This window comes from Varroa jacobsoni, unplaced genomic scaffold, assembly GCF_002532875.2.
Source record: "Varroa jacobsoni isolate VJ856 unplaced genomic scaffold, vjacob_1.0 scaffold_216, whole genome shotgun sequence".
NCBI lineage: Eukaryota > Metazoa > Arthropoda > Arachnida > Mesostigmata > Varroidae > Varroa > Varroa jacobsoni.
The window spans coordinates 61340-74271 of NW_019213118.1; the positions used below are offsets into that span (position 1 = coordinate 61340).

The 12932-nt window shown below is 40.1% G+C and overlaps 1 protein-coding gene across 1 annotated transcript in view; it reads left to right on the forward strand.

Annotated features, from left to right (window-relative positions):
• Window positions 1-10509, forward strand: part of LOC111273701 (gamma-aminobutyric acid receptor subunit alpha-6) — a 54769-nt gene extending 44260 nt beyond the window's left edge. Inside the window, 5 exon segments of the mRNA XM_022855584.2 lie at window positions 348-508; window positions 4718-4853; window positions 5480-5550; window positions 8769-9089; window positions 9826-10509. Coding sequence (XP_022711319.2) covers window positions 348-508; window positions 4718-4853; window positions 5480-5550; window positions 8769-9089; window positions 9826-10017 — 881 coding nt within the window. The 3' untranslated portion in view covers window positions 10018-10509.
• Window positions 10510-12932: the final 2423 nt, after the last annotated feature.

The following is a 12932-nucleotide window of genomic DNA, read 5'->3' on the forward strand; positions in this document are numbered from 1 at the left end:
GTGTGAAGATTCAGAATAAGGCAAAACGGTCAGACGCTTGATCCTTGTTAGAGACTACTGTTGCGGTACTGAATCAGAGCGTATTGCTATAGTAAAATGTTTTTCCTTCCAAACCTGGCATGGTCTTTCCTCTGTCGATAACTATGAAAAAAAAACATCGTAAGATAGGGGGCACTTATGTGGGTGCATCTAAATTTAAACAAAATAAGCTAAGCTATTGTTTTGATAGACATTTTGAATAGTTAGAAAATGAGCTGAGATAACAGATTAGTTAATAATGCCATAATACGTACAGTGGTGTGCCAGAAGCGTGTGTAAATATTCTAGTTTTTATTCGAATATTAAAGGAATGACCACGGTGCTGACACTTTCGACGTTCGGCCTGGACACACGCACTGACCTTCCAAAGGTACCCTACCCAACAGCGTTGGACTGGTTTGTTATTATGTGCTTCACCTACGTTATCTGCTCTCTCCTAGAATTTGCTGGAGTCCACTACTTCACCAAGGTAGCGTAAAATAGACCCAAGTTATTTACTACATATGACGAACTGCGAAGCGCAATTTACGCGCTTACGTGTTCGACACTGACGTGAACAACTTCCATTTGTTTCATATCGTTTATAATTTCTACGCTTTTATAACTAGTGTGCGAAATAATATGATGATTCTCGGGCGTCCTTCTCAACGTAAAAGCAGCATGCTGAATATTCACACAACATCTGTACGAACGCGGCGCTACGGGAGCATTTTTTGTTACCTCGTCTTAATTTTTACAACATTTCTATAGTAGCTCATGTTTCTTAAAGGAATGGCTGTCGTCATAAATGACATGTACTACCTTTTAAGTCACTATTTTTTTTTTATTGTGAAAAACACCCGATAGGTTTATAATACGGACATAGATGCAAGAAGTTTTTCCTTGAATAACTTGAATAGTAATAACTGTTGTGAATTATTCCCATGCCTAGTTTTACGTGGTATTTAGATTAGGCTTCACAATATGCAGAGCGCTCCTGGAAATTGTGCATCAGGATATGTTGCCACGACGAATAGAATGACGGCGTGATATTTTATTAAATCGAAAATAAATATAGGTTAAGCTTACATGGCGAGGAATAGTTTGCTACGAAGTACAGTGCGGAAAACAACTGTTTAATACGAGATAATTTGGCAGTGGCTATGACGTTCTAATCACGTGTGGTCCGAGGGAAGTTATTGTCGTCGATATGTGCTTAGTACTGTGTCTAAGTTATCATCCCTTCGTCACGTCGTAACCCTACTCAAGCGTAGGAAGAAGTTCACGCTCCCCTATTGGGTGTATAGCAGCAAACTTTTTTGTCCGAAGCCTTGAGGCGATCAGTATCGACAGACCCATTTCTCTCACTATTAGGGCACAGCAAGAGACCTAGGGCAAATGTGGGAAGAACCGCATCGTTGAAGAATAATGTGCCTTTCAACACCTAGAAAGAGCTCCGTATGAAATTTGAGTGTGCTGTATTACTAGCCCCTACTTTATTTAACACCACTACCAGAGAAGTTAGGTTATATCACCTACAAAGATGTTGCCACAGATACCGAGATTCGACAAAAGCTTGTTATAATAATAATAATGACACGCGTATGAGCCAGTTCCCTCATTGCATCAATCATCATAGCCGAAGTATTTTATCAATCATACTGATTTCCGCATTGTGCGTCTTTGTAGCTCCACTTGTCGCACGCGTTTAGACCTAGCTAAGACGGAGAGCTTCAAACATAAATAGCCTTGTTATTATGCGCTGTTCGCCACACAGAACCCGCATGGTCTATTCTAATTACGTTAGTCTGTTTCTTATGATGGCACGTCCCGCCGATGACAGTCGTGGTAAGTCGCTAGCAATAACAATAATGTCGCATGTAATAATAACAAGCTGACCTTCTAGCGACAGTGTGTGCCATGAGCAACTCAGCTTGCTAAGGATAGGCTGGAAAGTTTATTGAAACTCCTGAGTCGACGAATATACGGTGCTTCAAACCTTTCCAGAATATTAACGCAACAGTATGTTCCAGCAAAGTTAAATTTTTTTTACACGAGACAGGATAACCCTTGGCCATATTGTATACGCTCGTTCACATTGTTTTTCCTCTTTAAAAAGGACTGTGCTTCAACGAGTAAAGGTAAAGAGTCAAACATTACACGTAATAGCCATATAACCTAACCCAAGATGTGCGAAATACTTCGTTCTAAAATGATGTAAAGACAATTCTAATGCCACTCCACAGGACGTTACTTTCCTGTCACTTTTGATTGAGCCTGAATTTGCAAAAACTACAGTTGTTTTCATCGACCTAAATTTGGCTGCTGGCTCTATTGTATGAGGACGCACTTCTATGATATATAAACATCATGCCAACCGAAAAGATTGATGTTTTACTACCGCGGTCGAATTAGAAATGCAGGTAGAGGCAGCTACCCGAGATTGGCATATACAGATCACATTTAGATGTTATGCCAACCGTTCCTTGCTGTGCAAAAGAACATCCATTCTCCTGGGGAGATTACAAGGTTGAGAGAAGACAAGTGGGCACGAGTTTATTGCCACGGCCAAGTTTGGCACGTAGTATATCTAGCAGAAGCTAGTGGAAATGATTCACAACTAGCGCGTTCAGTGTGTGTGGTGCTCTTGACTAGCATTGGAGGAAACTGCAAGGATGGAGACGACTACAAATTCCATTATGTCCTTTGTGTAGACCGCAATGTCTTTATCCTCGACGCATGGTGTCACACGGCCTGCCTTAGCTAGCCGTTATTCGCATAAAACGTTTTAACGCGGACAGCTAGCGCCTTCGAGTAATCAAAATGTATCGAATCCACCGGGTTTGGGGTACGAAGTAAGCGGATACCAATGTACGCTTATATGCATATACATCTATTGGGTTGGCGAAAGGTTGACTAAAAAAAAGAACATTTTTATAACGAGCAGCTTTAAAGCCCGCTTCAGAGTTATCTATCTTAAGCATTTGCGCCATTTGACAGCCTTGAGTACTCGATGCGATAGAATTGTTCAAATGCCGTTATTTCGGCTTGAAATAGAGTTCCTTCGAAACATCGTTGTCATAGCATAACTATAGCAAAACATCACTATATCTTGTAGTTATATGCGATAAAGACATAAATACTATCCTGGATCATAAGAAACAGACCGCGAGGATGCGTTATCGAAAAAAAAAAAAAAACGACCCAAAAGCGGTCCTGTCGCTTTCTTTGTGTATGTTCCGAGATGAAGGATGCTTCTCGTAATGGTCGCACAATTGCGAAGTGAAATTATTCTGAAAGCCAAACAACACTTCGTGGGTAGCAGTAATATTGTCAAGAAATTAAACATTAACCAGCAATGAGTTCAAGACCACTTGAAGGCTGACTGCGAAAAGGGCTTCAGCGCTTCACTCGATACATTAATTGAAACGAGAAGATCAACCCGATCAGATCTTCATTTGCGAAATTCTGCAAAAACGTAATAACTTTAAAATTACTGACCATGCGACAGTAATATGTACATAAAAAGATGTGCTCTACTAGATGTGGATACGCTTAAACCTATACCGAATAGGGCGATGCTAGGGATTTTGTGGAACTAGAAAGGAATCGTGCAAAACAGCTGATTCGAACCCTCTACCTTCAACAGCGAACCATATTGCATCACGCCGTTGACCTGAACTAGTGAACAGACCACCATAACGATACCAAATCTCGTAATAAGTTACCCGGAGAGAACTTAGGCGAGAATTATTATTGCATTCGCCTTGCACCATCATCTGGTTATTTGTTTCTTGAACTTTCTTAATGGTATCAATTCAAATTCGATAGAATACTGTAAAAATCACAATTTTTCACATAGAAAGTATTATAGTTCCCTAACGATATAAGTACGGTGTTATCAGAAAACTGGTAGACAAGCATCGATTAAAATGGCGCTCATTTAATTTATTAATGTTATTTCAAAATGTAAAAAAATAAATATTTGTTTCAATTAGAAAACGGTTAATAATATTTTGTCCTCTGAATATATATATATCTATAGAAGAATATATTAGTAAGATAATTTATTTTTTGTTGGGCACAAATTGTACTGGGCGAAACAGGACTACATCCTTTGGAGGGGAATAATAGTACATTTTCGGCATTTTAAGGTGTATAGTTGTAGCAACATTATAATCTATTCTGATCGCTGAATCTTTTGCTAACAAAACCCTTTTTGGTGGGCGTATGCGAGATAGGCAAGGGTCCTAAGGCGCAAAGCGGTCGATTATTTTCAAACGATATACTATACGCTGCTATGGAAGATTGAGTTTCGCTGAGCAATGTGTATACTTACACAAACGTTCCCGTTTGTTTCTCTAGGCAAAGTTAAAAATGTAGCTTCTATTGTCCAGTATATTTTCCTCCCAAACAGGTTCTATAATTAGCATATACGCGGCGTGGCTGTACCGGCAATTCTCTCTTGTATAGTTCGAGATACAACTGGCACAGTCGAAAATAATTGATGATATAAGCATCTCATGCTAAGATTTTAATAATGAATATTTGTTTACTTGCGAAAAGCGTACGGACAAAGGAAGTAGTAAAACTTATTTGAACTTAAGGCACGTATTATAGACTCAAAAATATATCTGATAAACGGTACGTTAACAGAGATTATCCGTCTTTTGCCCATTACCGATTGGTGTTCGGCAAGGTGGGAAGTGGGGAGTACTTCCCGGGTGTTCATACCTATGATGAACGCGACCATATGATAAAAACGATTCAGGAGCTGGAGGATGAACTCGAAGATGAGGAGTATGAAGACGAGGAAGATGACACGCCCCCACTTGGTACAGTGATCCATGTGTTTATATAATATCTTCGAAGTAATAAAATAATAATTTTCGCTTAAAGCTAAAGAATGAGAGGCAGTATTTTTGGGTAATTACCTAGTAGGCGCTACCTAAGTGTTATGGCTGCCAATGTTCGGTCTTGACATCCCGACTTTGTTGTTCGACCCTGACTTAGAACGCTGTCAATATACGATCTATTCAAACCCATATTTTTCTGGCTGTAAGCCTTACTCGGGACGAGAAGAACACCTGAATGACTGCGTAGAACCTAATCGAATTTCACGCTTAGGTTAATAGGTACTTAAAAGAAAAAAAAAAGTCATGAAAATGTTTCGTTATGTGATAACACATAAAGTAGCATATCGATCGAGAGACAAAGAAATAAATTATTCGTACCAGGGTTTCAGTTATTTCTATTTACTCGGTGTTTTAATGACGAGATCAAGCGGCAATGATATGCTAAAAGTCGGCATCAATAGGGGTCATTGAAGAAACCAGATGCTATACCAAAGCCTTTATGAGAAAGCCTACAACATATCGATGAGTCCTTGTTGTTATCAGATATTTAGCTGATGATAACTATTGGTAAACGTAGCCAACGATCTCTACGTTCTATGTTTCAGATGAGTTTGCAAATTCGGACTACTTTCCTCAAGGAAGCTTCGTGCTCAGCAAGTTCAATTCGGGATGCCAAGTACGTGTAACACTGCAGCATCCGCTATTTCAAGCGAATGACTTACGCTAGGAGTTTCATCGGTAGAAAACCCAGAACTAATCACTACGAATGAATGCAGGCAGATTCACCAAGTAGCTCTCGCGCAGCAAATAGAACGATGATGACAAGCTAATAGAAAGGTCCCGACAGAGCAATATGCGCGTTACTAGTGCCAGCCTTGCTTTAGTAGCGTTTATTGTTAATTAAAAAAAAATAAAAGTTAATTTAATACGTACATGTATTTCCACGTGCACCTGTTGTGCACGTGTCTATTTGTAGGCACGCATGTTTGCAACCTAACTGAACTTGTCGCAGGGACAGCGATTGAGAAGGCAAGAAACCGTGTAAGTGAACAGGGTCAACTATACGAAGCATGAAAAATGTTCGTTTCTCCCGACCCGATACAACCCATCATTCATTTCAGACCCAGGACATACCTCGCTGCTAGTGTAGTTGCTAACCCTTTGTGTGGCTTACACACACACCCATCGGCCGAGGCCTCTCAACGCTAAAGTGCTCGTTTACTGGCGACGGTGGCGGACGCAGGGGCGGCGTTCTCTGTTTCTACTTTCGTTGGCTAGCGTGCGCAATCGTTCTGTTCGTGCACCTATCCTTTCTGTGTATAGCTCTCTTGTTAAACTCTATAGACCCAGTATCGGGACTGGGTCCTTACAGCGAAAGCCTAGCTCCTATATCGTCCCTGACTCAAGGGCGTCTAGCCTAGTGGCCAGAGAAGAAAATCGGAGAAAAAGGAAGGCGATTAAAAAGATAGTTCACTTTCCCGTTATCTACCGGATAGCCTTTTCTTACCTGGACAGAACGCTTCGTGGTAGTATTAGCCTCACTTTGTTTTGTTAGGTTTGCTCAGAGTGATAGTTTATCCCTTGCATCGTCATGTTCCGACAATACAAAACGGGACTCATTTGGATAGGGTAAGAGTCGATGTCCATTACGTCCACTAGATTGTCTATATTTAGATATCATTACGGGAACAGAGATATTTTTCGACTCAAAAGATCATTACCATGCTACCAAAGAGCTTAATACATAAAACAGGTAAAATATTACGCTGTTACGTATTGATGCGGCGGGTGCCGATTTGTGTACTTCATATTTCGAATCCAGCGGAATAATGTTAGAGCAGATTCGTTGCTTGTCTAAAAACCAGTGGTACGTTGAGATAAAAAAAATTATTAGAAAAAAAAAGCTGATTGGTGATGTGGTGGGTAGCAAAGGGCGTATGTGGAGCGACTTCAACCTCCTGAATAGATCTTGTCCTCCTGCATTTCAAGATTACTGTTCGTGCCGAAATCGTGTTTCTGTTCAAATCCGTTGATAAAATATTTGAAGATTTGATTTTGAGGACATTCTCCAGAACGAAGAATATTGATGACCATGATAGTAGCGGTCGCCTCTCGTTTAACCCTTTCACGATTCCCATCTGATCCACACCTGATGCTCGTTCCAAAACGTTTCCAGACACGAGGCTAATGGAAATGACTGGAAACCACCATTTCTCCCTTCCCTTAGTCTAATTTTTGCAGAACAACAGCAACAAGCATGAAGTGACTTCGAAGAAGCTGCTTCTGCCGCCCCCAATAACTTGAAACTGAATAATTTAGGCCTAACGTTACGACAGCCGTAGTGGACATTAAGGTCGAAAGGTGGGAGCAGGGCCGACGGGGTTGAATTGCCAGCTTCTTGCACCATACCATCTCTCGTTTATTCTCTTTGCTTTCATCGGAATCCCCGTTTCCCTCGATCTGCTCCGTTACGTCCATTCAAACGTCGACCTTACGTCACATTGCGCCAACTCGACCTATCTTGTTGACTACTTGTCTTGCACTTGAAGGCATTGTCCTTCTGGACTGTCTCCACACCCCATCCTGCTTATCTGCCTCCGTCTTCCCTACCAGCACCTCCAGTGCGCTGATTTAATCCTTCCACTGCTTGCAGATGTTATCTATATCAACGACCTGTCCGTTCCTGACGCTACTATCGTCTCCTGCCGCTGCTGTGAAGGAATTGCGAGATAGGCGGCGAGAAAAGTTTTCCATCTCCTATTTATTTCGTTTTTGTTGAAATAACCCTCGGATACTGACACCTACACATTTGATTGCTGTCAGGTTTTCGTATTATAAGACGGACCTAGCTACAAAGCTATAAACTGGTCTCAGCTCTAAGCAATGTACCGATACTACCCCCCAAAATTGCCCCTAGTACCCACAAACGGACACTCCGAATGCAAGGATAGCTATCAGAGGTGCCACTCGTATCTACAAGTTTGTCACAAGTTACCTGCGCGCTAAGAGAGTTTTAATATTATAGTACAAAATGGTTACTAGAGGTTTTTCTTACTGAGTAGAGGAATGAACGGTTTTCTGTATGATCAACTGCAAACGGTAATTATAATTATTATATAATAACGCAAATGTAATTCCATATATAATCTGCCTAAATGTTGCCCAGATGCAGTGTCTTGATATAAAATCATACTCACTATAATTATTGATCGTGCCTTCAAGATTTAAAACTTCTATTTTTCTCATCCTTGTCTCGAGTTCTTTAGGTTATCAATGACCAATTTTCGGTTACCTTATTTTTGTGTTGTACGTTAGATTTCCAAGCCTCATTTGAGGCTTGTCAACGTACTGACTACTGAAGTGTTCGTAGGTCTGTTTATATGTATGCAGAGATTCGTATACATGCAGGTCTTTACATTGATCCTTGGCATTGGCGGTTGGGCTTTATTGAAAAGTTGAATGCTTCGCGTCGTGCTTTCATCCTTTCCGCCGTTTGACAACATCAGCCTAACCTTTTAGATATGTGGGCACGGTTGGGAACATTGGAACTGTGAGAGCCCCGTCGAAGTGTTCTGCCTCTATGGGCAGAACACCTCAGCAGGGCGTTAGCGTATAGGGCTTCTTTTTGGAAACCAACTACGTCTAAGAGTAAACGAAAACTGGATAAACATACTAATATGTATAATATATAATTATCAACCCACTAATATATAATCTATCAACCTGCATACACTCGTAACCTTCCATACTAAAATTAGCTTAGGAGAGCTTTGGGGATCGAGGATTACCCTTAAAGATTATAAAAGAAGCAAGTATGTCGGCAATTAAAGCGTGATCTGCCAGTTCTAGTTATGTGATCATGCAATGAGCCTTTTATCGTTTATTTCATTATAGGATTGTGACATGATCCGAGCCCAGAGTGTGCTTGATAGTACAATTTGACAGCGCGCAGCATACGATGACATGCCGTTACGGGCCGGTTCGCCGTCAATGAGCAATCACGCCTCAGCTAGGGGTTGCGTCGCGAGCTCGTTGCCAACATTAATTCATCGCTGCGTACCGTACGTACCCGCACCGCCGCCGCCACAACGTCGCCGACTGCCCTGTCTACTCGAGTTCCTTATGTGCATGATCAACCACGAAAAATATCGTGACGCGCTCAGGCGTAGTGCCCCTAGAGGACAATTCGTCAATAGCGTTTCTCAAATTGACAAGGTACTATCTAATGATAGAAAAAAATCATCGGTCCAAATATCCAAAAGTTATCCTTACTTTCGAGCCAATCATTGTGTTTTATTTGAATTTTTAATGAAATCCTATGAACATTTCAATAGAAGAACCGTTCTCTAGATTGTTTTCCTACAAAAGCTTTACAACGGCCTTTTCTCTTGGTACACGTATTCAGTTTAACTCGTGCGTATTTTACACATATTTACAAACGAATTATACTGCGTTTTAATTGCAGAATGGCAAGGACGCTCCTTTGATATCTATGTTACTGTTTTCTCTATGTGATTCGCTATATGGATATATTTGGTTGCAAGTTAAAAGACATGTAAATAGGTAAAAGTTATTGTTCTAATAGTTACTCTTGCTCTATGCATACAAGTGATGTTCCTTGGAAAAGGTCCTTACATCAGGTGAATGGCAATACATAAAAGTGCAAAATCATTCGTTCATGCCAGACTACCCCCGTATATTAACGAACTGGCGATGTTGATTAGTTAGGCACAACAAGAGCATTAAAGAATACTATCGTCCATGGTACTACATCATATATAAAGCGGGAAACATTTTTCGGACATCGAAAATTATTTAACACTACTGGGTGTAACGTCGCCATATAATGGTAAGCGAGGTTAGTCGATGGCAGTCGCCAATAAATGTCTCACCTGTATATATTTAAGATACAAATGCCGAATCATCTCTAATTGGGCAATCTGCTTTGTAGGTCTCCCGGGTACTGTTCCCAGCAAGCTTCTTGCTACTCAATATTCTCTATTGGTTCGGATACGGACACTATAAACCATCAGGCTGGGAGGATTCGTTTCAACCCCCAGCAGTCGTGGCTGCCCCTACAGGATACAATTTTAGTGGCTTTATTACCTCCGGCGGAACGCCACCCACGCCAGCGCCTTTATAGGAACGTCGAAATAACAAGTTGTATTTCAATAGGAAAGTTTTAACTGAGAGAACTTGAATTTACGACTTTAACGTGTTTCCTTCAGTAACATAATGTCCAGCTGAGTCTCCTGCATTGATACTTGTACTTAGTGGCCTTTTTTAGACGCTATAGATCTAGATCCTGATCAATGTACATTTATGAAATCGACATGATACGGAAGTTAAAGTAATTCAAAGCTCTTAATGTCATCATGCATACATTAGATGATACAGTGTTAAGTGAAGCTTAGATAATACTTAAGTATACCTTTCTGTTATTGCTTAGAGCGATCCCGGGTAGTGTGATTGAGGTAAGAGTTCTGAACGTAGTAAGCAATCTATTAAGAATATAGCTATGGTATATGATAATTTTCGTATGTATTATTAGAAACAATTCAAGTCATAGATTGTAATAAATTAAACCATTATGAGTCAGGTGATGAAGGACATTACTTACTTCAGCCAATAGCGATATTAATAGTAATTTTTATTGTTGTAGAAATTATAGGTCGACGTATCGTATGGTAAACATTGTGCATCAAAAAGGAAAAAGGCACCATACTTATAAGTGGTACTATAAACGTACATGTCACGTGCTTCATCTCTCATGTGGTGTTGTTACACAACTAGGACGAGGTGGGCGTTTAAAGATAGTTGTGACACTCGTAAGGTCGGGTAGAGAGGCACAGGTTCTTTCGATTTCTAAATATACTTTACGATCCGCTTCTATATTATTATTACTTTAACTTGATTATTATTAACTGCTCAGTATTTCAAGCTACTGGACTGAATAAACCGTGTGACTCGCACGTAGTAAAGAATGGTTTCTGAGTTCGAGTCTGGTCAAATAATGCTATAGGAATTGGATATGGCATACAAATTTAAGCGTATGCTAGCGACATTTATCTTTATGGGAAAGAGTTCAACAGCCACTACCTGTTGCTTTATTTACACGCGTATGGGTCAACTACAGGACGAGTGACCCTATCTTTGTGAGAACCGATCGGACAGACAGCGGGTGTCGAAAACTTATTCGAAACTTAAGTTACACAACAGAGATTCATTGTTTCAATTGGTCTGATTCGTATCGTTTGGTTCGATGTCGCAGTTGCATTGTTCGGTGCTTAAGTCCTCCTACATTTATAAGTTACTTTGTGCAGTGAATGAAGGACGGCTGCTGTTTTATCTGGCGTGGTCGCTTCCACATGTACAGTAACAAAAAAAGTTCCTAAGCTTAGTAGTTGATTGACTCCCGTAAGCGTTACGCGCTTGAAATATACAGTTACGTTTCGAGGAATACGCACTTGCCGACGTGGTAAATATGGTTATGCTAAATTAATTTGCAAATATACCTAGGGTATTGTATCTTCGTTTAAGTTTGGTAGCATTAATGTTAGTATTCGATTGTTACAACACAAGCAGTAACACAAAAATGAGCATTTTAAATGGAGATCGATGAGGTTAAAAAGGTGGGTTCCATTTTGGTTGGCCCTAGGCAAACACGTGTATTTTGCGCCTGTGGAAAGCCATCTGCGGCCATATTTGTTGGATTTCTCGCCGAACATACTTGAAAGTCACGAATTTTTCTCTGTTGCCACAAGGTAATATTTCTCCTGGGGTTCCGATAACGCAGTACACAGGTAGGTTAGCCATTCCTGACATACATACGCAGCGAGGACCAAGGACAATACTAAGCTTGAAACTGCGTGCCTGGAAAATTACTTGATCAATTATGAACACCTATTACATGTTGGTTTTCATCGGTCTTGCCTCCTCAGTGCAATGACGGGAGCCAAGAGTAGAAAAAATCAGGCTGTTATAATGCTGTGGTATGCTTTTCCTTCCCACAGTTGCCTGCCATAGACAAGAGGGAACCTAATCTCAGCTAGCCAACTCTATCAGCGTACGTCCGAAGAGTTCAATATAATTCGTCAACTGTTAATCCAGAGATGACATCAATATATGTCGACGTACCGCTAATGTCAAGCGCCGCAATGCTTCTGAAATGATTAGTCTGCCTTTTTTTTTGATCATCTATTGTTTGGTCCTAGAGGATCACTAGGTACAATAGGACTTAAGCTTACTTGTCCTAGCGAAGGTAAGAATGGCTAGCCTAAATTACTTTTTTTTTTCATTCCCACGAAATGGATTCTAACCACACTCGAAACTGGCCAAGGATCTTATTAATTTCCACAGCAAAAAACTCTACATACATCGAATATGACTTGCCAGATGATGATGGTCTTAAATAGAGTCGCTTTTAGCTTTATTTAATTAGAAAAAAAAAGGTAAATTAACTAATTTAGTTGTGAGGAAAGTTGGAAACAATGATATTCTACTACCAGGTTATCTGCAAAATGTTATTTATTATCATTATGCAATTAAAACTTTGTCACCCTTTTTTTGGCATAGTCAAAGTGAATCTTTTCCGGCAGTAGATTTTATATTTGGTCGAACCAAACGATCTGAAATGATATTGTCTTTGAAACTGTTTAGTAGTTTAAGTCTTTAGTTTTAATATGTATGATAAGACAAAGTCTTTATATGATGATAACTATTCAATAGCGCAATTACAAGATATAATATATTCAAATCTACTATTTTAAATATCGTGCCCGATATTGTTTCAAAAGTGCAAGAAATATTGAGTTAGTTTCTCTGCCTTCTATACGTTTATCGTAACGTCGTCTCACTTTGTAGCTAATTGTGAAAACTTACAAAACCGTAAAGACATTTATGATAAGAGTCGACTTAAAGGGAACTTAGAAGGACGTCGAAGAATGAACTATACGTGGGTTGAAAAAACTAAAGCATGGGGCGCAGTTTCCATATGAATAGTTAGCGCAAGCAGGAAATTTTGCGCCAGGAAGGCTGACAGCAACAAAACTCAGCGAG